Source organism: Mesocricetus auratus, unplaced genomic scaffold (assembly GCF_017639785.1).
Source record: "Mesocricetus auratus isolate SY011 unplaced genomic scaffold, BCM_Maur_2.0 Super-Scaffold_100006, whole genome shotgun sequence".
In the NCBI taxonomy this organism is placed as follows: domain Eukaryota; kingdom Metazoa; phylum Chordata; class Mammalia; order Rodentia; family Cricetidae; genus Mesocricetus; species Mesocricetus auratus.
Genome location: NW_024429190.1, coordinates 82,525,237 through 82,552,728, shown reverse-complemented (window position 1 = coordinate 82,552,728; position 27,492 = coordinate 82,525,237). Strand labels below are relative to the sequence as shown.

Below are 27,492 nucleotides of genomic sequence, written 5' to 3'. Positions count from 1 at the left end.
CTGGAGACGCTTCTGTCTTACTCTAATTTTGAGGAATGGGAGGGTGAGCCCTATTTGTTGCCTCATTACAGAACAGAGAGTGATGGTGGAATAGTAAATGCCTAATAACCCTGAGCATCTCAGGTTGTACTTCTCAACCACAGCTGCAAAAAAATGAAATCTGGGACTTGCTAGCTAAATGCAAGGCCACGTCCTTCCTGTGGTTCAGACACTTTTACAGAAAGGCAATTACAGAAAGGACTTCCACATGAAGAAATCACCTTCAGATAATTAAAGAGGAAAGCAGTCTCTTTTGGATAATCATGGCATCTTCGCCCCACAATTTAGAGCTTCTCTTTCTTCACACGGACTGCACATCACATGGTGTTGGGTACCTGACACACAGCTGTCATGGCCTTCATACTATGACATCCACAGGCTATGCATGCTCTTCTATTAGCTAGTCTACACTAAAGTAATAGTTCAGAATACTGGGCTACACTCTGTTAAAATTTTTTTTCTTTTTTTGGTTTTTCAAAAAACCTGTATTGTTTTGGAGGCTGTCCTGGAAGCTCTGTAGACCAGGCTGGCCTTGAACTCACAGAGATCCGCCTGCCTCTGCCTCCCGAGTGCTGGGATTAAAGGCGTGCGCCACCAACGCCCGACCACTCTGTTAAGATTACTTTCTGTTCTTATTTATATTTCTCAATGTGTCCACTTTAAACAACATACATGGCTTTCTTTATTTCTATGAGATAGGGCTGTCCTTTGGTTATGTGATCATTTCATAAAGAAGACGGGAAGGCCATCAAGATTTTTCCTCCCCTGTCAGGCACAAGTCTAGACATTTCACCTTTACTATGTTTTTACAGATGGGAAAACAGAGGCACAGATAAGTAGAGAAACTTATCTGAGAAATGGAGGCAGGAATGGAACTCTCCGTTTGAAGACAATTAGCCTCCAAACCATAAGCTCTTAATTCCAAAGACATGGTTTAATTATTCTGACAGATTTAACAGCAGTCAAAAGGGGACAATGCAGATAAGCCTGTCACTTCCCATCTAGTTCACTGATAGGAAAACAAATGGGGGAGGGACAAACATCCAAAGCAGACTAATTAAGGCATCCCTCAGATTTACTATTAGAGAGGACATCCCCAAAGTCACACTCATGGAGATTTAGTGCTGTCTGCTGGTTTCCTCGGGTTCATGTAGTCAATAGACCCACGTGCAAGCAAAAGACCCACCCTCATAAAATTCAAATATTAAGACAAAACCACGCTGGAGAAAACTATGGGCCATATTTGAACCTATAGGAGGAGCCAGTCTGATGGTGACAATGAGCAAAGAAAAATTGTTTCAGAGATTGCTGCAAAACGAAGTGAATTCTACCACGGTGGACTCAAGAATAATGTCTCCTAGACTCAGCATCAGAGAAAGTGCTCAACATACAAAAGAGACTATATAGGCAGCTGACTCCACGAAGTAGGCCTACTTCTTGAAGCTTCCAGACTCAGACTGCAAGGCCATCATTTTGTTTGGATGCCAAGGAGATGGTATCATTTTATTTAGCATTTCTCTCTCATTCTTATCTCACCCCCCACCCCGCACAAACACGTGCACGTGTGTGTGTGTGCGCGCGCGTGCACATGTGTACGCACACTTGAGGCCTGAGATTGATGTGAGGAATCAATTGTCATCTCTTTCCACTTTACTCATTGGGGCAGTCTCTCTCAATCAAACTCCAAGCTCTCCCATATAGCTAGTTTTGATAACCAGCTAGCTCTGGGATCTCCTGTTTCTGCCTTCCAAGGTTGGTAAGCTACAGGCAGAACACTGTGCTGACTCAGCGTTTTAATGGTTTCCAAGGATCTACACTTTGGTCCTTATACTTGTGCAACAAGTTCTTTGACTGTTGAATCATATTTCCAGTACCATGACTTTTGCCTGGTATTTACAATGGATGGATAGCAGAGTCAAATAAAGCACACTGACAACCAGGATATCTAGCTTCCATCAAAAAATAACACATTTGGATCTACATTATCACACAATCTGGAAGATGAGTTCACTGGCTAAGAGCTGGTTAGAACGCCTACGTAGATTCACAGAGAAGAACACAAGAGGTAATGTAAGAAGCTGTCGGTGTGCTCTGCAAGCCTTTAAGGAAATTCACATCCCCAGCTCCTACCCCTGGGCTGATGACCACATCATAGGAAGAACGCACTTGCTCACTACTTGTAGGCACTCACAGTGATGAGAGATGAGAGACTTCTGAGAAATAGCCGAACAGGATCTGAAAGACTTGGGCTAGCTTCTTCCTGATAGAAGCAGAAAATTCCTAACCACTCGACTTTTCCAAATTTGCCTCTGCCTCCCATTGAAATGTGTGTTCTGTGCAAGCTTCACAAAGAATGTTGGCGATGGCAGAGTAGGAAGGTCTGAAGCAAGAATACTTGGATGGCTGACACTTTCCTTTCTGGTGGGGGTGGGGTATCACAGCTGTGGCCTCTGCAAAGCTGGCCAGCAGAGAGTCATGGAGCCATAGGGAAAGGGAGCTGTCTTTCTTGCCCTGGGACTGAGCAGGGTCTGATCAAAGTGCAGCATTATCTGCAGGCAATTGGTAATAAGAATTTTAGAAGGCAAGCACACCATTTCTTTCTTCTTTCTTTGTAACACGATCCCTTCCAGGGAAGATGAAGCAAACACCTGCATTCTTCTCCTTGCATGTCCTTGTTCTAGAGCTCCAAGGAACCCAAAGGTATCAACAAAGCACTTTCTAAAGGCTCCAGTTTCCAAATGTCAAATGCTTCAAATCCAAACACTTCTGCAGAAACCCACTCCCCAAAAGTGTGTGCTTTGTTTGAACCTGTTAGATATTTGTAGCTTACCAAAACAACTCAGTATATATTGATGGCCTTCAAATGTCCTCAGCTAATCAATTGCCACCCCTCACCAAAAACCCTACCAACAGAAAATAAAAAAAAAAAGAAAAAGGAAGGCAAATCCGTATTACTTAACTTCAATAGCTCAAGTATTTTTTGAAGACAGAAGCATTTATCTTAAGTAACAAAGAGGACCCTTTTAAAAATCAACTACACTCTTTACTCAACCTTAAAGAAATAAATATTTGGACTGATTTCTTTAAAAAACAAAACAATGTTGGCTTCACCATTAGGAAGAAAACTCGTGTCTATTTCATTTTCTCCTTGCAGCTGGCAGATCTTGTTCAGGAAGCAAATTGCTAGTCCTTCCTTTTCTGTCACAGTGTGAATTAAAAAGGAAAACATCCTCAAAGAAAAATGGATGGTAACAGCAGAAAAACCCAGGTCAGCCTGGCACCATGCCACCCTGCTTTGCCAGGAGGATAAAAGGCTACGCTGCTGACTCTCCTACAGCGATTGCTCCTTATAGCCTGAGAAAGGTCAACACTGGATGCTTTGGGACACTACCCACACCTCTGCTGGCTTATTTAGGGACAGCATGTGATTCAAGGGCAGGGTTTTGTTGGCTGAGTTCTCAGACACATCTTCAGGTGTCCTTTCTTGATGGAAGACCTGGCTTTAGCCACCTATTGCCAGCTCTTGACCTTAAGGGTCAACTGGGACTAGTACAACCACAGTGGACCATGAAACCTAGAGCAAACAAACAGGGAACAGATCTCTGACAGACCAGAGGATCAGTTCCAAAGCCATGCAAGAAGCCCTCCGATTTATGAGACCTCAGGAGGGAAGACAGAGAAAACAGCCCAGGCTTTGCTTCCTAGTTAGAAGTCCAGTCCTGTATAGGAAGGTTGGCACAGGCTCACCTTAAAACACCCTGACTATTGCTTCTCCAAAATACGCTGTCTGCTTGGTCATCTCTGTTACAGCCAAGAACCATCACTAAGCAGAGAGCAATCTGACCCCTTCGCCTACTCCTTAGTCTCTACCCTCTGCTTTAGGAAAGCTCTGGACTATCCCTCAAGATTAATACCTTATCACCTTTTCTCTTATTGAAGTATGGGTATTATCACATCATTCTAGAACTTTCCCCTCCCCTCTGTCTCACTGCCGCCCACAACTCCCAGGGAGGCTGGGTAGGGAAGGGCCTCACAAGAGCCCTCCTTTTCAAATCGTCCTGGTTAGTGGTTCCACCCTGCTTCCTAATGTCCTGTCGATTGTCCCTGGAACTACACATCAGGAATCTTACTATATTTTCCCAGTACAAGCTGAAGTCTTAATTTTTTAAACTCACATTTCCTTATTTATTTTGGAGGGCCATGCATGTGGAAGTCAGAGGACAATGTATGGGAGTTGGCTCTCCTTTCTCTCATCATGTGTGCCCTGGAGATTGAACTCATGTCATTAGGTGTGGCTACAAGTGGCTTTCCCACTGAAGTATGCTAAGCACTCTAGGTTGAACTTCTGACAAGGAACACGTGCTTTCCAGAAAGTCTCCCCTTCATTCTGTCAATCCCCAGGATGTGATTTAAGGGCCTCACTCCACTGGTGGCTACTTTTCCTCAGCCATCGTGCCGATTCTGGTCTCATTTCACCAGTTTCTCCCCGTGGTTAACTGACTGGCCTGAATCCCACCTTCCAGGGAGGTAAACTCCAGACCCAAACCAAAAGAAAGCAGTGCAGCAGTGGGTCAGAAACACACAATTGTGGGTCCTCACATGGTAGGTACCCAACGCCTCTATACTCTAATGCCCGGTGTGCGCCACACTAGGGTGGTACCCATCGCTCAACGCTTCTGTGTCACGTGTTAGGAGCCTGCTCAGAAATAGCATGGCTTCCCCCGGAAGTCTCAGGTGAACCCTGCCTTAGATGCTATCACTACTGAGAAATGAGTGACAGGATCAAGAGGATGCCAGCTCATCTAAAGGCTTAACCCCCGATGAGGTCACAGTGCTGTGCCTTTGACAGCATGCCCCCACGTGTCCTTGCTACCTGTTGCTTTCTGGTCACGATGGGGTACATTCACCATATCCTGCCACCCAGAGCGGCGAGTCCAGTCAACCGCAGGTGAAACCCTCAGAAACTGAGCAACTTTGCCTCTTCACGTTGATCCGCTTAGATACTCTGAGAGTGAGAAAAAGTGAGGGCCAGAGAGCTCGGTGAGCGATGCTTAGGCCCCTTTCTGCACGCGCATCTAGTTTCTCAGCTGAGGTAGGTTGAGTATGATCCTGAGAACAGACACGGTGGCTTTGCCGCCATCTGTGTGATCCTGGAAGCCACTGGCCCTCCACCATAAGATGAGGGCATGAATGATACCTGCCGTCTAAGACTATGAAAGGGAAACACACGGGGAGGACACATGTGCCTGTGATGTAGGCTGTCACTGTGGATCAGCTATTATTTCCTCAAGACCAAATCCCAAACAGTATCTCATCTCATGTCTGCAACTCAGCTTGTTAATCTGCAGCCGAAAATAGTCTTTCATGTTTAAAGCTTATTGTTTATCCACTTTCACAGAATTTGTTCTTTGACAATTTCACGCATGTATATTGCAGATTCTGAATATTGTAGCCCACTTACTCTCTAATATCATTTACTCTGATATCACAATTATTCTCTCTCCTCCCTACAGGTTCCCTTTCCACATTCACTTATTCGTTCTAGAGCCACCAAGTTTAATCAGGACTGACCATGGCTTTGCAACTATCTATTGAGTGGGGTCCTTCATGGTACACAGCTAAATACAATGATTGCCCCTTCTGTAGAATCTGTCTGTAGCCAGTAGGGATGGGTGGGGCCCTGTAAGCCTCTCCTGGATCCATGACTGACTTCAGATAGCCCCGGTCTGTGCAGGCACATTGTCAGATTGCACTGGCTGTGCCATGCACAGAACACAGCACGGAGAAATCATATTCTATATTCTGCTATTCTTGGGTTTGAAACTATATGAAGAAATCAATAAAAAGCAGAGGATTAAACAAAAGCCCATACTGGCAATATGTAGCCATAGTAAATATTCAACACAAGTGTAGTCAACATGGAGAGAGCACAGATGGGCGAAGACTGCTTACCTGGTGGTAGGAGATGGGAACAGGCCTGCTGAAGACAATCCACTCCACTATTTCACTGCACGGAGGGGTGGTCAAGGAGCCTGTGTACCGGTAGTAGCTACCCAGGGATGCGGGCAGGAGGTCTCGGAGGACAAAGGGATCCAGAAAGGTCTCCTTCTCTGTTTGGAGAGAAAGGTGAAAAGATTGCAACAGTATGACACCACATGCCTCAGATACACAACTCAAAGCCCAGGCCACTCACACACCCTACCCGTCCAGTCCCTCAGAAGCACTCACTGCCACCTGGTGGCCGGAGGACCTCAGACGATGAGGCAGCCAGCCAGTCAGTACAGGCGGGGCATTTCTTACAGAAAAGGTTCTATAAGGCAAGGCGAGGTGAGACACAGCACCAAGGTCCCTCCCCACTCCCCAGGAGCCAGAACTCTCCGGCATTGTGAAGACTCTGACAAGGCCTGCAGAAAAGCCCTGCCTAAGCTTGCTTTATTTACCACAGAAGCCTTCTCTATGTAGCACCTAAACTAGCAAGCAGGAGAGAAAACTTGGAACAAAATGAGACAACTGCTGCAACAAAGAAGTCAGAACAAATAAACATATAAAACCACCAATGAGCTGATGTCATACACATTTCCCAAACGGGCCACACTCTTCACAATGAATTCAGAGAAGGCATGCTGGTTAGTTTCCACAATCAACTTGACTGGATTAAAAAACACCTAGGGGGTTATTGAAGCACACCTCTGGGTGTGTCTCTGAGAATATTTCCACAGAAGACTGACTGGGGCAGAGGGAAGCCCACCCACCCTAAATGTGGGTGGTCCCATTATATAAGTTGGAGTCCAGAACTGAATAAAAAGGAAAAAAATGAAAGAAGAAAAACCAGCCGAGTGCTGGTAACCCTCCCAACCACTTTTCTAGTCAGCTGAGACACGAGCACGCCATCTCAACGACCTACTGCCACAGCTGCTAGTGGTTCCCACTGTAATACCTTCCCTAGTGTACAGGATTGTACCTTCAAACTGTGAGCCACAGGAAACCCTCCTTCCCTTGCCAGTCAGACATTTGGTCATAAAACTGAGAAAAGTAGCCAGGTGTGGTGGCACACACCTTTAATCCCAGCACCCGGGAGGCTGAGGCCGTTTAGACACGCCTATACGCCTGTAGCCATGTTCTTTTTTCCATGGTTTGACAGTACTCATGAGGAATACCCAGCCCAGGCGCAGGCAGTGTAACTTCCGCATTTCAGAAGCCTAGGCAACTGGCATAATGTATTAAATGTCCTAAAATCACTGAACTGTTGTATCTTCTAGAGTTTTTAAACAAGACATGCTGGGTTGCACTCTATATTAGGCAATATCCTATCCATATGCTAAAACACTTTCACAGTACTTAACACAAGTAGAAGGTCCTGTGCTAAGAGGTTTGCAAACTTTAATTATTTGATACTTAACTCCATCAAGTTGGTACCATTAGGGAATCACTTCTCAGAGTCTGCAATGTCAAACCAGGGAGCTAAGAAACAGGCCATCATAGCAGTACACAGGTCTACAAAGCATGCATTTGTGTGTGTGTGTGTGTGTGTGTGTGTGTGTGTGTGTGTGTGTGTGTGTGTGATGCATGGTCCTTGGGCAGCGTTCACTTTGTCTTTGTGACAGGGTCTCTTCCTTGCCTGCAAGTCACCAATGGGGCTAGGCTGGCTAGCCTGTGAACCCTAGGGTAGAGGCCCATCTTTGACATCCCGCACTTGCACTGCAAGCTTGTTCCATTGTCCCAGTTGTTTTTTAACATAGCTTCTGGGGATCACATTTAAGCTTGTACAGCAAGCACTTCCCTGACTGAACCAGCTCCACAACCCATAAGTATGCGCTTTATGACAGACGACCCATGTGAAAATCAAGGCATAGGGAAGCTGATAAGGACTCCCAGGTCGTAAGAGGACAGAGTACAGTAGTCACACATGGAGGTTCAGCAACAGAAGCCCATTCTCCTAGAAGTTCTAATTTTTTTTTAAAAAAAGGAAAGATTACCTAATAAATACAAAAATCTTTAAATCATAGGTTTTGCAATCAAAATCATGTAAAAAAAAAAAAAGTGGTCCCAGTTGAACAAAAGGTGAAAACTAGAGGGCTTGCCTCTCCACCCCCTGGCAAGTCTGGTCTTTAATTTCACCTGGTTAGCAGGGAGCCAAATCACAGGGCCACCTACCAAAGTGTGCCTGGCTGGGACTGGTTTGGCGGGGAGAAGACCTATTTTGGCTTGTGCCTGCTGCTTGCCTACATGTGTCCTGGTCCATGAAACAGCCAACACCAAGCCCGGAGCCCCCAGAGGGTGTGTATAGGGCTTGGCATCATGAGCAACAAAATTGCCACTTTCCTGTTTCCCTTGAGCAGTAGATGAACTAGGCATCACACTAGCCTGGGCTGGGATCAGGGGCTCCAAACTGCAAGAGCAGACAAACCTGCGGTTTTCCTCTAGGGGCCTAATCCAGTGTCAGGTTTTCAGGTGAGCAGGCTGTGTGTGTGTATCATCAGAAGGAAACAATCCCTGCCAGCCGACACTGCCCCAGACTCCAGGAAGAGGTGATGACAAGCGAGAAAAGATGAAGAAGCAGCCTGTCCCACAAAGAGCGGGGAGATGCAATAGGAACAGAGAACACCGGTGCAGCAGGAGCAAGAGTCATGTCTGTGAGTTCTGCATGGTCTTGTGAGAACTGCAAATGTGGGCCCTGCTCTATATTCAGAAGAGAGCCCTGGCCTTGGATGTTACGAGGTGTGCTCAGTTCTGTGATGGAGCTGAATTCCATTTCTCCATTTGGTCAAGCATTCCACCCACCTAGAAGACTTGTGATTGCCCTAGGTAGAGGCTTGGGGAGAGATACTACCATTTCTTCCAGAAAAAAAAAAAAAAACCCTATTGAGGAGCCCAGCAGCTCTATTATCAAAAAAACACAGCTACTATGTCCACGGCTGAGTTGGAGACTGAGTGTCACTACTCTCAGAACTGCTGATTTAGTTCAGTTTGTTAATATTATAACAGGGGAGATGAAGGCCATGGAGAAATAACAGACCTGGGTTAAAAGCTTGAGAAGCACCGAGATTCAAGTGTAATTCTGCCCTAGTATTTGGAAAAGCACAGCCTTCAGGACCTACAACTCGCCTAGAACTTTTTCTTTTTCAACCTCACCACTAGTGCCTTCAGGGCAGATGTTTACCTGGGCTAAGCCTGTAACTTGAGCTATGGAATGCAATCATATCTAAAAGCTGTGCAACTTTAGGTAAAAGCTTTAGCCTTTCTGAGCTATTTCTATAATCCACAAAATAGTGGCCAGGAGATTTTATACCCTTCAGGGTTGCTGCGACAATTAAGAAGTTACTTGGTGTAAGGGGCTCAACATAGTGCCTGGTCCACTGTATGTATGGCTGAGGGCAAGCATAGAAGAGTCCCAGGCTAGCCTTTGCCATGAAGCATAGCAGAGTCCCAGGCTAGCCTTTGCCATGAATCTAAGCAAGGATAGCAAGCGTTCTCTGTAAAGCACCAGATAGTAAATATTTTAGGTTTTGCAGGCCAAGAGATAAAAATCAAAGATATCATGTTAGGACTTTTGTAACAGACTCATTTCCACAATCTTATTAAGGACATTCTAAATTCTAATAATAATTGCATACACGCTTCAAAATATGTCTGCATTAATGAGAAGACTGTAACTCACATTGGAGGAATAATATTTTGTCTAATTAGAGATGCGATGTAAAAGCTCAGAGGCTATGCCAAAACTGGCAGTAGAAAGGATTGGGTTTTCTGTACAAAATGTGCCTATCTCTACCTTTAAGTTCTGGGAGGGGTCCCACACAATGTGACACAAATATCACCATGATAAGCCATATACAGACTTGAAAGATGGTCAGGAAGACATGCTATGTGTTCAGGTGCCATCATCACATTTTTTAAAAAATATCTAACTTAACTTTAAGTGTATTAGTGTGAAGATGTCAGGTTCTCTGGTATTGGAGTTATGGACAGGTGTGAGTTGCCATGTGGGTGCTGGGAATTGAACCCAGGTCCTCTGAAGAGCAGACAGTGCTCTTAACCACTGGGCCATCTCTCCCACACCCACATCATTTATTTTGTTAACAGTACATAACAGAATTAACTTTTAGGGCTTTGAGACAGTGTTTTGTTATGTAATGTAGGATAGTCTTCAACTTGAGAATGGACCTAACATGGCAGAACTTCTAGTAATGTCCACAGTCAGATTCAGCCATAGGTATGGAACCAATAGAAACCAAACATGAGATTCTCAATGACAGGAAGCGGAAGATGAATGAACACATTTCCAGAGGAGAACTTAGCTCTTCATGAAGAAGATCTTAATAATGCAGATAGTAGGGAGTAGGGAGCCCTGCTCCAGCCAAGCCACGTAGGCTAGCTTTTCCCAACAAGCTACTATGCTTCTCTCTAACTAATGTATCTTTGATACAAATAATGAAGTCTCGGCAGTAACCAGTTAACATTCATTAAGAGGTTAGAACAACACTTGGCATTGAGAGTGCCCACAAGTGCTGTTCAATGAAATTTGTCTGCCTTGTGATCTTATAGGGACTGTGTGGTTCCACACCCACGCAGAAATGGGTACACCCCCCAACTTCTAGACTAATTAGTAACTTGACGCCAGAGAATTTGTATTGCAGTTACTTATTAGTTGAGAACATATGAAACATTATACTTCTCACACCATTCATTACGTTATAGCATAATAAGCAGGTGCTGTGCACTAGTAGACAAAAGAACTGAACAAGGATGAGTCTCCTGCTCCACTTTCTAGGATCCCGGGTGCTGTATGCAGACAATATTATATTTTAATAATTAATTGTTCATCAAAGAAAAAAATGAGGAACAGGGATGCTAAATTCAAAGTTATTCAAATTGCAGAAATGAATAATGCATGACTTTTATATTAAATACACACTGTATTAAGTAGTCTACATTTCACCCAACTCTGTCTTTCATTTTTAAGCATTTTGAACGACAATATGAATAATCAGTTAGGGGAGGTTTGTTTGGAAAAAGGAATACCTTATTTGAATGCAAATGAAGTATATTTGAAGATGATTAAATTTTTCTTATCAATTAGGAAATTTTGTATGAGGGCCTTAAAGTCATGGTCAGCCATTAAGCTCAGCCCAGCCCAGTTATCCTTCAGCTTTTTCTCAACATTAAATTATATCTGGCTCATTCTGTTCAATTTCTTCTTTCTGATAGCAGTGCCAAGAGGCAATTTTTAATTAAAGAAAATTTGAAAGATTCAAACATGCATAATTGGATTAAAAATGTGATCATTAAAACATTAGATGATAATCATCTGATTGATTGCATTTTTCAGTGTGTTAATAACTTAATATTTGCAATGCTTTGGTTACATAGGGACAAAGAACATTCTTTATAAAATATGCTGAATAGTCAACATATAGAAGAGACCAGTGAAGTTATTAAGAGCTGTGGAGTTTGCCAAGCAGGATGGCACACACTGTTAGCCATAGAGAAGAGTAGGATATTCAAAGGAAGCAAGGACAAGGCAACATTATTTATTCTGTCTTCCTAACATGCACACTCTTGAGGAAAACCCAAAATTATCTACATAAATAACTGATGGTTGTGGGGGGCAAGTGACATTGGCTTATAGGATGAAGAACCTACCTGAAGATCCCAGATACCCAAATGCAAACACAAAGAGGACAGGGATAGTGACATAGTCACACAACTGTACCGCAAAGCCATCTGGCCTCATTTACTATGTTAGTGGTTCCAGTTGACCAAACATGACATTTAATCTAAAGTTGATGTTCAAATAAAACAAAGACATTATGTGAGGATCACAATCAGAGAAATGGATGTGGCACTCAGACTTCAGGAATTATATAATGGCAAATCCAGGACCATCCCAAGCAGTTCCAGGGCTTGTCTCTCTACCTGTAAGGTCCTGGAGACTATGACCTGGCGACAGTGACGCATTCATGTGGCTTCCTTTTGAACAAGTCAAAGAGATAATTCACAAGAGAAGAACAAGGTACACAAGAATTAAGTGATTCAGACAATAAACAAGAAAGTGGTTGATGCCAGAAGGTGGCCCAGCAGAGTGGAATGAAAGGGCATCTGAGTCTGGGCATCGTGACATATGTCTTTAATCCCAGCACTCCAGAGGCAGGGATGGGCAAGATCCCTGTGAGTCTGAGGCCAGCTGGGACTATAAACTGAGACCCTGTTAAAGAAGAAAAAGGGGGGGGGGAGGGAGGGAGGGAAGGAGAGAGAGAGAATGGGAGATAGAATGAAAGACAGAGAAAAAAGAAAATATGTCGCGTCTGTTGCGTGGCCTGTGTCCGAGAACGTGCGTAGGGTGTCGGGGATTGACAACACAGAGACTCGTTCAACGATATAAAGAAAACTTTAAGCAGGCCCCAAAAAGGTTCAAGAAAACTTCCTAAGAAAGGCTCCTACCAGAGAAGCTTCTGCTCTCTCCTCTACCCTGGCTGGTTCTGCTCTGACACCAAAAACTGATCTGGGCGTGTCAGAAGAGGCGGTTAGTCTTTGGACAAGGTTGAGGTCAGGGCGGTTTCTTTGGGCAGGCCTTTTCCAGGAACTTATTGCCCTGGGCATTGTATTGTTTTCAGTAAACATGTTTTTTAGTAAAACATTGTCTTACAGCTGCCTACTCCCAGGCAGAAGGGGAAGTGGGTCTCTGCTCAAGGTCTGGTGTTCCCACAAAAATACATCTCAGAGTTCAGTATAATCAGGCTCAAATCAGAGCCCTACTGTGGGAGCTGGGACAGTTCAGCTATTCTGTCCTCAGTTTCCCTATCTGTAACAGCTCTGTTAGCTGCAGGGATGAAACCAGGCTACCTGCAGAGAGCACCAAGGCAGGGTTAAGTTCATGCGCAGGTCAAACAGCTGTGACAGCTCGGCTTTTTCCTTTCTCCTGCCTTCGGGTTCTTTGCCCTAATGAAAACAGTACTGTTTATCACAGGCCATCTTTATCATCAACATCTTCATCGTTGCCTTTCTTTTCTAGATTTCTTTGTTTGTTTGTAGCTCAAACTGGCCTTGCCCTTGTGATCCTCCTGCTTCAGCCTACTGGATGCCGAGACCACAGGCATTCCCACTGTGCCAGGCTTCATTTCCTTTAGGTTTTTGTATGCCCCGGTGAAGTCAAGTGTCAGACATTCAATAGCCAGGTGGAGGTAGAATCTGACCACTCTAGATGACATCACCAGCTGTCCACAGCCCCCAAGTGTAAGTCAACAAAGAAGATGCTGGAGGAAGGAATCCCAGCTCATGCTGAGTGCTCACCATGCGCCAGGCACACTGTGTGCTGGAAGACATACATGCCAGGCACACTGTGTGCTGGAAGACAATGCATCTTCAAGAGAAACCAAAGACCTCACCATGCACTGGAGAAAACAGAGCCACTGATAAAATGAGTGATTTGCTTGTACATCTGGTCAAAGGGAGAAATAATATTCAAAGTCAGATCCTGAGCTCTTGGCCCTGAGGTGACAGCACTTCTCCTATTAAGGTGACATATGGACAGTAGAAAACACAGTATAAAAGTCACCTAAGGGAGATCAGTGGATCACTGGAGATTTTCTTAAACCCTTTGTTCTTCATATTTCACTGAGACAAGGTTGAGGATGTTTCCCTGAACTCCCATAGTCCTGCTCAAATGGTAAAACATTGACAAAGAAGGGTGGCTGAATGAGAACTTCTGAGGCCTTTTATGTCTTAACGCTATTGTTAACAATGCTATTTAGTGATAAAATAGCGATCATGAAGCACCCCACTTCCTGGACTTAGCCAAGAAAAGAAACGGAAACAGCTCACATCTATGGTGGAGGTTTTGATAAACCCAAATCCAGGAAAGTGGAAACGGCTTAAGCCAGTCTGTTTCTAGAAGATTTTGAGATCAAAAGCATTCAGATAAGCATCAGTCCTTCCTGGATCCATAAAAAGACAGGAGCCAATTAGCCAGGCAGTGGCTGCTGCACATTTATAGCACACTCCAGGAAAGTTCCATGTAATTAAGTGCTGGAAACATAAACTTCAAACGCGTGTTATGATGCTCAAAATCACCAGTGAGCTGTAAACGTTCAGAACTATCAGTGAACCACAGACAGCACAGCACTGCCTTCCTCATTCAAAAGAGGGAAAATGATCTGCACGACTGCTTCAAGGCAAACACTCCAACAGAACCCTCATCAATTCACCTGAAAAACGTTTGGAGTACGTGAGGATTGGGGCAAGATCAAAACCAAAGCTCAGTCTGTTACGTGGTGGGTATTGACCCAAGTCAATATTTACATATTTGTATTATCTGATCACACACACACACACACACACACACACACACACACACACACACACTCAGGATAGAGGCAGTGCTATGAATAAAGCAAACAAGACTCCAGCTTCCTCTGAGATGAGGCTGGTGAACTTCTGAGAAGGACCAGAGAACAACTATTTAAAGCTTTTCAAGCCTTATGCATTGCTGGTGACAACTACTGCCTGTAGAGCAAAAGCAGCCATAGATAATATGTGAACAAATGAGTATGGCTGAGTGATAAAGCTTTATTTATAATGACAAGCAGTGGGCCAAGATTTGTATGACCTAACAAAACTCTGAACAAACAAGCAGCAGGTTTGATTTGGTCTACAGATTATAGCTCTTTGAACTCTAATCTAGAGAGTTCTGGACACACGGCAGACATCATTCCTCGTGTCTTCTCAGCCTCAACACATTTACCTGAGGTAAATCACTGTCCTCACTTTTTCAAGTGGAGATATCAATGAGAGGGTTTGCAGAGGGTCACCCAGCTTCCAAACTGGAGAGTCAGAATTCAAATTCAGGATGGCCTGAACTGACAGGAACTTCTACAACACTCTCCATGACTGCTGGGCTACTAGGATCAAATTTCGAGTGGAAAGTAAGAAAACACACTATATAATTGGACACATGAAGCAACCTTGCCGGGCACATGAAATGCCAGTCTTTGTAGCACCAGGGATGGCAAGTATAGAAAGGAAACTTTTGAATGAGTATAAAACTGTCCCACGTGCAAAGGCCATCTTTTTCCTTGGTGTCAGTGTCTTGACCAGTGTTCCCTAGGCACTCCATGTGGAAGGAGGAATGTTTAAAGCTCATGGGTACAAAACAAGCAAGATGCCTTAAACTAAGCCAGCTTATCTCTGTGATGGTGTACGGGTGCATGAGGGACACAAGTAACTACTTGTGTCCTGATCACTTTTTCCCCCAGAGTCTTCTTTTATAGAATTTGTGCTATGCTTCCATGATTCATGCAAATGTTTTCAGGAAGCTCTGCCGTTTGGATCCACAGAGTTATTTAAGATTTTTTTTTTTTAGATATGAGTCCCAGTCATTAACTGTGATGGAGAATTAGAGTCCTTTGAATTGCTTTTTAATTTGCTCCTTCAACAGAACCTATTTGTTGGGATTCTGTTAAGGTGGAAACCTGCAGATGGGGACACATACAGACAGAGAGTGGCAACAACCTGGGAGAAACAGGACCTTATAGCTGGATCACTTTTCTAGGTGTGACACTGGACCAACTTCCCAGCATTGCCTGCTACACGTGTTTGCGTGTCATGGGGAATCAAACAGTTGACTGTCAGAGGGTCTTTAGTAGATTCCATGATGACTGCTGGGGTAGTTTGGCCTTTCCTGGGTGTCGAATGGCCATGCAGCAACATAGAAGTGAACTTTTTTTACACTGTCACCTGCACTGACACCCCCTCTTGTTGCCTTTTCCTTTTCCTAAACCCCAGGAGCAGAACAGATATTGACATCTAAACTTAGCTCTTAGTGGTATGATCCTGAAGCAGACACAGTTCTTTTACTGGTCTATATACAATTAACATAAAGAAGAAACAGCTTGTCAAGGGTAGTTATGGCAAAAAAGACTTTACAAAAGTACTGTCACTCCCCTCTTTCTGTGAAGTTTCTGGTATGGGAGTCTGGATCTCTCACTTTTGAATTCTAATCATCATCTTTGACTGAAGAATGTAACACAAAGGTGTGCAAAGCCAAAATGTCAATCACCCTTCAAACAGTCCCAGTGAACGGCCTTCACTCCATTTAGGACACAAACACTCGCCACTCATCCCAAGAAGCAACCACATCTTTCATTTTGAAATAGTCACCAAGTGGCTTCCCTTTCAGTCTTACTGATGAAATCTTATAAGACCCTGTTCCAATGCCCCTCAACTTCCTGGTTCTCAAACCAGGACAAATTTGAGAAATTAGTGTATCAAATACATGAGCTATTCTTTAACTCACAAAGACTCTAACGTAAAAGTCACCAGGGTCACTGGGGCAAAGTTGTATTATAACTATGTAATCACCCTCTATGAGGTGTGTCCAACCATGGGTATGAATATGGCCCAATACAAAATCATAAATTTACTTCAGAAATTACGTAGGTTTTATGTAATTTATTTTTATAAACTCAATTATGTGATTCTCAGGTATGAATTCATGCGTGACAACATCATGTTTCATCTTCAAAATATTGGGCATACCCATATAAATAGTTAACAAAGAGCATTTTTTATACCCAACGAAAGTCCCCTGATCCTCCACCTCACTCTTCCATTTTTCTTGCATCATCTTGGACTAATTGGCTTGTTTTGAGCTTAATATAAACATGGCCATCGGTGTCTGTTCCTTTGTGTAGGTTGGTAGGTCGCCATTTTATAACTGCTATATGTAATAGACTACAATCTAATATGCCATGGCTAGCACATATGCTCCCACAGGTGAAATTTGGTATTTCTAATTTGTAGCTATTAAGAACAGAACTATTTACAAGTCTTTTGTGTGGCTGTTTCTCTTGTGTATGCACTTAAGCATGAGATTGCCAGAGTCTGTACAATTCAGCTTTCTGAAGGGGCTCTTCCAGCCAATTCACTATGCCCAGCCATCAGATCATAATCTTGTGAGATGGAGCCTACCTGCTGTTTCAGAAGCTCCTCCATGTCTGGGCATGTCTAGAATTAGAATTCATTCTTTATTGGGGAAACATCAGTTGAGTCAGGTGAAATGTGAAAAAAAGAAGAAAAAAAAAACTAGCGAATGCTCTGGCACCTGCTCTTACCACCATGCGGCAAAACTTGGCTGGGGTCTGTCAAAACTCACATGATTTTACTAGCTCATCCCGCTTTCTGTTGGGGGCTTGGAATGACTCCAGCCATCACAGGACTTGGTCCACAGACTGAGTAGAAGATGTATCCCAGGGCAAGGGAAAAGGGGGAGAAGCGCAAGGCAGACGTGCCAGGAAACTTACAGGTGCTGCATGGCATGTTCCCCTGAACTACAACACCCCCTTACAGCCAGAGGCGGAGGTTCAGGAGTCGGGGAAAAACAAGGGTTACATGTCTGGATGCCCGGGAGACTCAGGAGGGCAGCTATTAGCAGTATGAAAGGGAGTACCAGTCGCTGGGGTTGGAGACTAGGACAAGCCAAACGCAGAAAGAAGAGTATGTTTGGGCCTTGGAGCTGCCTGCATGGTACACACAGCCAGCTCAGGGCTGCAGCTTTCAGAACTCATCACTCAATGCTGGAACTGGCTTTCTGAACACCCAGCTTCTTTAGAGCTCTCCCCACTCTTCCTTGTAAGTAAGCCCTCCCTTAACACCCGTTAGTGACCCCATACACACGCACTGGTTCACCAAACTGAATGTTGCACAATTGTTAACTTGGTCTGTCATGGGCTCTCTTTCCGCAGTTGAGTGCACATGAGTACTGCATATCTTCCAATAGTCTGTGGGTGAGTGTGAGTGTTGCATCTCCCCCAACCGTTTGTCAGGTTGTTTTGTTTGACAGGTCAGATGAACCTCTCCTGAGAGATGTCTGCATCTTGTTCCATATGTAACTTCCATTGGCAAGAAAAACTTGCCAGAACCTCATTTTTCGGACATCTTAGAAGTGTGTCCAATGACCAGAATTTGTCCTTTCACAGATAAATCCCTTAGAAAGATCCAGAGAGGGAGTAATAGAGGATGTTAGATACAACAGCTATCCAGAAACCGGCCAGGGCAAAGTTTTGTTCTGTAGGGCAAATACCGTTTCTAACCTTCACATTTCTGTGGCAAAAAAGCAGCTCACTTCACATTAAGATGGAAAGACAAAGTGATGGTGGGGTTTGGGGAGCCTGGAGAAGAGGCACAAACAAACAAGGCTCAACAACCAAGTAATCAGCATCAGCAAGTTTCTATTCAGAAATAAAAGCAGCTTCCTACCATGGCACACACCTGTAATCCCAGCACCTTGGGGGATGGGGGTAGAAGCAGGCAGATTTCTGTCAGTTTGAGGTCAGCCTGGTCTACATATTGAGTTTAAGGTTAGCCAGAGCTATATAGTGAGACCCTGCCCCCCCCAAAAAAAGAAGGAGGGGAAGAAAGAAGGGGAAGAGGAAGGAGGAGGAGAAAAGGAAATGACAGAAATTGTAAATAGAAAAGTAGGGCATTGTGGTAATGCGAGAGAGGAAAGAGCCTTTCCATGCATTGTGATAGTGTGTAAAATACATTCAAGAAGATGGTGACATCTGTGCGGGTGGGCTTAAAGGGTCACTAAAAAACACGTATGCCCCCAAGTTTATGAAAAATATGCCTTTTAGCATGGATCTGAGCAGTTATGGAGAATGAGGTACATGCCAACATTCCTATATGGCCGCACATGCACCCTGTATGTTGATATCAGAGAGGTACATGCAAGAAACAGCACTTCACGTGGCTTGTGAGCTTCTAGAGTTTACCCCTGCAGCAATGAAGGAAAATGTCACTGTGCTCAGAGTCCCCAAGGCACGACGGTGTCTCTTGCCATCAGACACTTCCATCTAAGTTCACAGGGTTGAAAATGGAGCTTGCTCCTAGACTGCAGCATCTCTTGCTCAGCACCCTTCAGGCCTTAAGACTTGACACCTCCACATTCCCAAGTCTGCACGAAACTAGCTACTACTCTTCAAGCCACTGCCTGCTGAACCATAGGCTCCTCCCGGGAGTGCAGACCCGCTCTACACCTACCTCAGTGCTGTCAATCACTACAGAAGAATGGAAGACACTACTTACAAGAGCCACCTGACATTTCAGAAGAAAGGATAAACAGGTAAACAGCCACTGGGGGTGGGGGGATCAGGTGGACTACTCAGAAAGGAAGCAGAGGGGTTCTGCACTGTCTGTGAGAGTGGCCCTGGACACTCCTTCCAGAGACAAGCTGAGGTGAGCCACACCTTCCAGATTTTCTCTGACATCATGGAGTACTCCCACCACGCAGATTCATTCAATGAGCACACACAGCCAGGAGTCACACAGGTCCCTAAGTGTCCTATGCTGGGTTCCATGCAGGGGCCATCTTGGTTGTGGGGTTCTCTGATGTCCTGGCCTTTTTGGAGCCTCTTGCTGCTTCATGCTTTTCTCTCTGCTCTGAGAGTGAACACTCTTCTCAACTACACTTCTCCTTATTCTTGCCGGGCCATCTTTCCCTGTGAGAAACCTCTCTTTCCCTTAAGACTCCATCTTGGTATCTGATTCACAGAGGAACCCGGTGCCAAGCATGCAATGCAGTCAAGACTACATAATTGCATCTCACTGAAGGGACATAGAAGAAGACTCTTCTTATCCACAAAACAGTCAGTTAATAAGAAATTAAAATGAACTTTCTAAGAAACAACCCCCAGAGGTCAGGAGGTAAAAGACGCTTCAGAAGTCTACACTGATTCTTTCGCACCTCACACATCTACACCATCATTCCCTGGCCAGAGACTCTGCGAAAAGAATGACTACTTACATGCTCCTTCAAATCAGCAGGCCACCCTATTCCCTCCCAGGACCCTTCACCAAAACACATCTAGTTTCAACCAAAGCTCTTTCAACTCTTGAAGATGTCCACGCCCTACTGGGAGAATGGCATACTCTTCTGAGGTCAGGTCCCTTCAAATGCTTACTTCTCCGCCAGAGCCTCACCTCAGTGGTCTTTTACATGTTAATGTTTCCACTTGCATGTGTGTTCCCTTACCAGGCTTAGACATTTAGCTGCGATTCGCTGAGCAGCTACTGTTTGCCAGGGGTGGTGTACCAGCTTCCTGCCTTTATTGAGACTCACACTTGGGGAGGGGTTGTATGAGGAAATAAACCAAAAAGGCTTCCAGATGTGTTTGAGAAAGAAAGCTAGATGACCTGACAGACAGTGATGGGAGTGGGCAGGGAGAAGGCATTTGACAGGCAACATCTGAACTGAAACAGCAGGTATACAATGGAGACACCCTTGGTCACCATGCAAGAGGGGAAGAGAGGTGTGCCTACAGAGGACTTCCAAAGAGACTTTAGCAAAGATTCAGGGACAGAAGGGAAGTGCCTCTCTTCCTTTCCCTCCCCATAAGAGCTGGCTGGGGCTGTCTCCATCTCTGGTGAGAGTCAGGGCTGCCTGTGGCCAGGCACACATTTTGTTTTTACTTGATGAGAGATGCTAACTTCTCTTGTAGGCAAACATTGTTTGCAGCTCTTTTCTGTTAGCGAGCAGGGTGGAACCTGGAATCATTGTGCCCCTAAGTCAGACAGAGTGTTCCTGTGTGGAATTATTTGTACCCCTCTCTGGATAACTCATGCCCAGGGAGACAGCATTAGGTGGGGTTAGGGGAAGGCAATCCAGGTTGTGAGGAAAGCTCCTCACAGATGAGATAACTGTAGTGATCTGGGGAGACAGCTCGATGGCAGACTAACAGTGAGACCCTGGGTTTGGTTCCCAGAGAAGGGGAGGGATACCCTTACTAACCTAGATCATGATGGGAACAATGTAAATTTCTTCAAGTGAAAAAGCTCCATGGGATGTCGTCGGTTATCATACATTCCTTTTTTCTTTATACATGTATGTGTCTTTAATACATGTGTGGTAGACAAGTATGTTCAGATGCACTAGTGTGCATGCAGAGGGCGCAGGGCAGAACTGAGTGTTTCCCTTGATCTCTCTCCACCTTGGTTTTTGAGGTAGGCTCTCTCACTAAACCTGGAGTTCATGGATTAGGCTGGCTTGGCTAGTCCACCAGTGAGATCCAGGGTTATCTTGTCTCTGCACACTGTACCTTGTCACCAGAGTTACGACATATGCTGCCAAGCTGGGCTTTTTATATGCGTGCTGGAGATCTGTGTGCAGGTCCTCATGCTGGTAAGGCAGGCACTGACTGAGCCATCACCTAGCTCTCTACTTTCCTGTTTTCACTTGGTTTATTTTTGTTCCCTGCTGCATGACTGAACAGAACAATTAATGCTCAATCCAGCTTAATCGAACGCTGATAACAAGTTTAGTTTCCCTGGAAGAGGTATTTGTTAAGCTCTACAAAGTTGGCTCATGTCAGAAGACAATCCTCTCAAAAGGTGTGAAGACATTTTATCACAGTGGTGGGAATGGAGGGAGATTTATTATCATTACGCTATTTTTGTCAATGTCTTTGGAATTCTAATTAGATTGTTAAAACTTTACAAATCATTACATGAGATCCAGACTCAACACCTTTCTGCAGCAACGGTGCCTCTGAAATGAGAGCATCCTGGTGCCACAGGTAATGATGCATTGCTGATAATAAAGTTGCAGGGAAATTCCGCCAATAAAACCAGCTGGAAGAGACAAGAGCCCATTCATCTTACTTCCTCTCCCAGGTCTATGCCTGAGGATATGATGTCTGCTGTAGAGAACACCAGCCTCGCCCTTTTCATTTTAGCAGCTGCATGGTGCTGGTTCACAGACTGCGAAGTTTAATGGCTTGTCCTGGCTACTTATATTTTCCCTCTTAAATCTGAGAGGCAAATCAAAGACATGTACAAGTGACAAGACACTTGAAACGGGAATATTTTTAGGAGAGAAAAGAGACCAATGGCAGATTCAACACCTAGAACATCATATATCTTAGAGCGTTTTGATTTACATCATAAGCATTCTCAGTAACACCTGAGGGGAAACAAATGGCCCACTGTTAACCCAGGCCCATTTGCAGGTGATGTGGGGTGCTCTTTACTCATAAGATAATGGCTCTAAAGCCCTTGCAAAGCAGAGGGCAAGGAATGGTACCCCCTCCTGTTCTCTGCGAGATAACCTGATTCTTTCAGGTGAAGATCGCAGCCCTTCACTTTCTAGCTGAAGGAAGAAGATGGAGCTTACTCACCATGATGTACGACGCCCTTCAACCCGTGGATAATAGGATCCAGTGCAGAGTTGTCCCTCGGACTGACCTACATGTAAAAGAAACACGATTGGTTAAATCTGTCCTGGCATCAGCTACAACCGCCTCAGTTTAATCTTCTAAAGAGAAGGGGAAACGGATGCATCTAGCAAGCTGTTTAGGTCTCACATATACCATGGTGCTCACCAAATGCCAGAGATTTATGACACAATAAAATCAAGTGAGGAAGTCTAAATCACAACAAAGAAACTTCTCAGAATACATTATAACAGGAGAGAAATACCACATCCATAGCAAAGTCTTAAAAAGCTACTGCTCCATTTTATTAAAAGCAGTCCTGGTGGGCTAAAAAGTCATTGAAAGTCATCAGAGAACAATCCATCATGGGCGGAGTATTCAATGCTTCCTGATGATGTGTTTTTCTCTTCTCCTTAGAAAATGGTGCAGGTCCCTGCCAGCTCGTTCTCTTCCTTAAAGACCCCAGTTCCCTGGGAAAACCCACATTCCCTGTGGGTATTTCTAAGAACCACTCAAAGCAAGATGGCAGGGAAAGGGCAGCTTAGGGAGATAGGTATCTACCTCCATTTCCTTCTGGAATTGATGCCTCTCCAAACCAAGCTTCATTGTCCATGGGCCCTTCAACTTTTAGATACTACTTAGCATATTACTGCCTTTTCTAGATGAAAATATCCCTAGCATGCTATAGTTATAATTTTAGGTACTTTCTCTTAGTACAGTGAAGCATTTACAAATGAAATATAACCATGTCTGAAGTGTGCTTTAAAATAATCCAGGAGTGGAGAGCAACTGGAGAGTGGTGAGACAAGAGACTGACCTTCCTTGACCCAATCATTTAGGACATTGAATGACAGGTATAGGATGGGTCATAATGTATTCTTTCTACTCATATGTATGTCCTTTTTCTCCCCTAAAAATAAAGAGCTTTTCAAAATCCATTATCTGTGGTTAGCATAGTTCCTGCATTTTTTCTCCTTCAGGGACTGCATTTCCTATTAATCCACTTCTCACATAATGAAGTTGAGATATTGATGAACCTTTCAATGTGCAGCAAGACCCAATTTGCTGTTTCAAGTTAACTCGGAGGAATCCAGAGCCATCCCCGTGTGGGATTTCTAGGGACTATAAAGGATACCCATTACTTCCAGCTTAGGCAGATGCCTCCACCCCGTTGAGTTGCCATTTCTAATTTGTTCTCTTGGTGAATAATCCACACTTCACACATTTCCTTCCCTTTTTGCTCCAGCATCTCCAGGACACAGCAGTGGCTCTAAACTGTAAACTGGGACATATCTGCCCCCCTAAGGGAACATGTGATCATGCCCAAGACATTTCTAGTTGTCACAACTATAGTAGGCGGAGGCGGTTGGGGGGGGGCAGGATTCTATAGCGCCCCTGACATCTGGTGGGGAGAGAATAGGACTGCTGTTAAACTTCAGTGATGCTCACAATTATATCTTACAGTGAGGAATTACCAGATGTCAGAAGTCAGTGGTGTGTTAAAGAACTTATTGTCTGGAGCCCCAAGTTATGTCTACCTTCAGAACAAAGGGGCCATTATACAGTAGTGTGTTTATAGACTAACATTATAACGTAATGTGGAAGTTGGTACTACACCTTAAACACTATAGAAGAAAGAAAACAGGAGGGGAGGGAGGGAGAGAGGGAGGGAGGGAGGGAGGGAGGGAGGGAGGGAGGGAGGGAGGGAGAAAGGGAAGACAGTGAATAGGAACTCACAGTGTTAGATCACACAGGTAAAATCCTGAAAGTTGCCATGACTGGGCCTCCACATTATCTGACAGGAAGCCCAGACCAGGGCTATATAGTGATTAAGGTGTAAAACCTTCTTAAAAAGACAACATATGGCAAATATTCATAGGATGTACCGAATCAAAATTATATTTGAAAAAATACTGTATTTCTATCACATCAAATAATTGATCAAAAATTTAAAATACAGTCCCCCAAAGGGATCACAATTCAAGACTACCTAATAGGAGACTCTCATCAGTAAATGTGGTCACATTTCAAAAGCCCAGAATAGAGTAAGAGCCCAGAGAAGAGGCAGTGTCTTGAGGCTGTAGATAGAAAGGCATTTAGGATGAGTGTCCTCTTCCCAAGTGTTTAAGGCTTTGTCTTCAAGGGATGCTGTGGGGAGGTGGTGGAGCCTTTGGGAATTAGGGCCTAGTTGGGAGATTCTTAATCATTGGGGACATGCCCTGGATGGGCCTATGGGACCCTGGACCCACCCTCTTTCTCTTTAGCTTGCTGAGTGATGGGGTTAACATGACTACACGTTCCACTATGTAATGGCCACCTCAGATACAGAATGGAGGGGGTAATCAGTCATGGACTGGAACACACAGTATGAGTCAAAATCAATCTTTTCTAAGCCAGATGTGTCATGTGTCTTGTTATGCAGCAAGATGCTAACACAGGGGAGTGGAAATGTTCATATGAGTGTAATTACCTAAACTCCAAAAGTCAGTGAAGAGATGGTGAGGAGGCTACAAACCCTCTCCTCCTCGCCACACACACCTCTAGAGCTGGAATCTGCTACTCCTCCATCAAGGGAGTGTACCAATTTTTCCTTCTTCTGAAACAAAATGTCTATATTATTGTTTGGGGTTAGAGGAAGCTGGTGAATGTGACAAAGGCAGATGCTCTTAAAGCACTGGTACCATAAGGCCACCATGAGAAGAACCCCAAACTAGCCTGTCACAAGCTAAAAGGGAATAGGTAGTGAACATGGGCAAGTCCAGCTGCTGTCCTTCCGGTTTGCCAACTACCAAAAAGTGAACAAGTCCACTTGAAGCCATGCGGCCTTTGTTGAACACCTGCAACTCATGTACAGCTGCTGAGCTCATTGAGCAAGAGCTGACTAGCTAGCGCACAGAATCCAAGAATAATGGTGTGACTGTTATTTCAACCAACTGGGCTCATTTTTCTTTCAAAAGAGCGAACTGTACATAATGGAGCTTCTGTGACTGAGAATAGGGGCTGAAGTTGGAGGAATAGCCATGATAATTTTCTTCACCAATAGTTGTTGCTTATGCTATGTTCTAAAGTTTTCTGAACAAGATTCCTTATCAGACCAACTCAACTGTCTCAACCCTTCAAAATTATGTTCACATCTGCTGCCTATGGTGGCAACCTTCTAGAAACACTATGCAAAGGTTCACTGTTTATGTTTCATTTATGTACAGCCAACTATGATCTGGAGCACTAAGAGATGGAGATTGAGGCTTGGTTCAAGGTTATCCTCAGCTACAATGGGAATTCAAGGAAAGCCTGGGCTATATGAGATTGTCTGAAAAGGCAAGCAAGGAGGAAGAGAAGAAAGAGGAGAGGAACCTAAAAGAGAAGGAAAGAATTCCTAGGTTCTGGGTTGGGATGAAATCTGATGTCTAGAATGTGAGTCCACGGTCCTATGTACCCATGTGGGAACAGCTTCCTTCCTGTTAGTCCCTTAGTCCTACCATCTCAGGTTTCAGATCAGATGTCCCTGCAGGGCTTCTGTTCACGTAGCCCAATTTTAGCTCACTAATGGCCCCAAATGCCAGCAATTTTATTCCGGCACATTGCTGTAAGTAAGTATTTATTATTAGTTTTTATTTGTTTGTTTTACGATAAGGTCTCGTGTTGCCCACACTGGCCTTGAACTTACTATGTGACTGAGGATGACTCCGAACTCCTGATCCTCCTGCCTCTACTTCCTAAGTGCTGAGATGACAGATGTGAATCTCCATGTCTGCTTTCTAATTAGATATTATTGTTAATTTCTTACTGTGTATACCAATTATTAATTAATCTGCCCACTGACTTTTACTGCAGGTATGCATGGAGAGGAAAAATATAATTATGTTAGGTCTGGTATGACCTTCTGGTTTCAGCATTTGCTTGGAATGAACCCCTTGGAGATAAAGGGATCGTTGTACCATGACGCTCCATCCAAGATGAGAAGGGATGTCTTCGAGTCAGGGGCCCCTTAGAGCATTTAGTCTTGTCTGATGGTGTGAAGGCTCAAAGAAGGTGCTGCTAATCCTCTATGACTGACACCCACTGATAACATACAAGTGGAAAACAACCAGGCAAACTAATCCCAGCTCAATTTCCGTTCACTTGTGATTACAGCACCTCTGAGTTGAACACTCAGACCCCGTCTTGTCTGAACTCAAAGGCCTGACCCTGGATTCAGAGCAACCCACAATTGAAAGTCTGTATGCAGTCTCTTCAGCTGCTGGTAAGAAGACAGGCAAGGAAAGGAGGAAGAAAATGGAGCTGTTGGCTAGTCAAAGAAACTGCCTAATAATACCGAGCTTATTCTCCAGTCCATGGGCGGGGAATCCAAACTGCATGCTAATAAGTGGATTTGTTCCAGCAAGGCAAAGCCCTCACTGAAATAATCTCTTCCTCTGACTGTTTCAATCAATTTGCCACTTAAACAAAATTGTGGATATCAGCTAAGCAATGTGGGCAGCTTTTCAGTGTGTCGGCAGTGAACAAGGCTGTTTTAGCAACCCATGTTTACATTCTGGTTTCCGTTCCAGCTAGAAAGAGGCCAACGGAGAGGGTGACAGAAATGGGACTCTAGATCAGGCATGAGCCCGCACAGCTTCAGTGTTCACATCCTTACAATGGGGACCAGAAGTGGAAAGCACAGAGCCCGGGGCTCAGCATGGACAGTGTCTGCCTGGGGTGGGTCCTACTGAATAGCAATTCATCCTAAACCCCCACATTTCAATAAATGCCCAACAGCAGTGGTCCTACCCCAAGTATCTCTGTGTGCTTGGCTGTAAATAATACCACATTGAGTTCACATTTCAAAAGATCCATGTTTTGTTTAATATCTACTCAATTTTGTAATACGCTAGTCCTTTTAGAACAACATGAGGAGGTTTCCTGGCTCTTGATACTTGTTTCCTTCCAGTTTCAGATCAAAGAAGCAGGAAGCTGCATGGTAATATGGAGAAGCTAGAACTTCCACAAATTAGCTTTAAAGTGATGACACACACACGCGCACACACACACACACACATACACACTACACACACACACACACACACACACAGTTTGTGCTTGAATTGAAAAACGTAGTTCCTGGCACTTCCAATTTTGAGCAGCTTTGAGCATTAGTCATCCTCAAAAGAGTGGCACATAAATATGACAGAGGGCTCTGCGTCAACGCTTTCCAGTTGTCTTTAGATATAACTCCAATACATGGAGACATTGCCAATACAGGAAGCTGACA

At 44.3% G+C, this 27,492-nt stretch overlaps 1 protein-coding gene across 4 annotated transcripts in view; it reads right to left on the bottom strand.

Annotated features, from left to right (window-relative positions):
• The window catches only part of Ptprg (protein tyrosine phosphatase receptor type G), a 664,886-nt gene that overhangs the window by 124,118 nt on the left and 513,276 nt on the right, over positions 1–27,492 (bottom strand). For all 4 annotated transcript variants that reach the window (XM_021230841.2, XM_005076387.3, XM_021230842.2 and 1 more), the window contains exons 6-7: positions 22,206–22,272; positions 5,992–6,149 (exon numbers count right to left, since the gene is read on the bottom strand). In XM_021230841.2, coding sequence (XP_021086500.1) covers positions 5,992–6,149; positions 22,206–22,272 — 225 coding nt within the window. The remainder of the gene's footprint in view (positions 1–5,991; positions 6,150–22,205; positions 22,273–27,492) is intronic.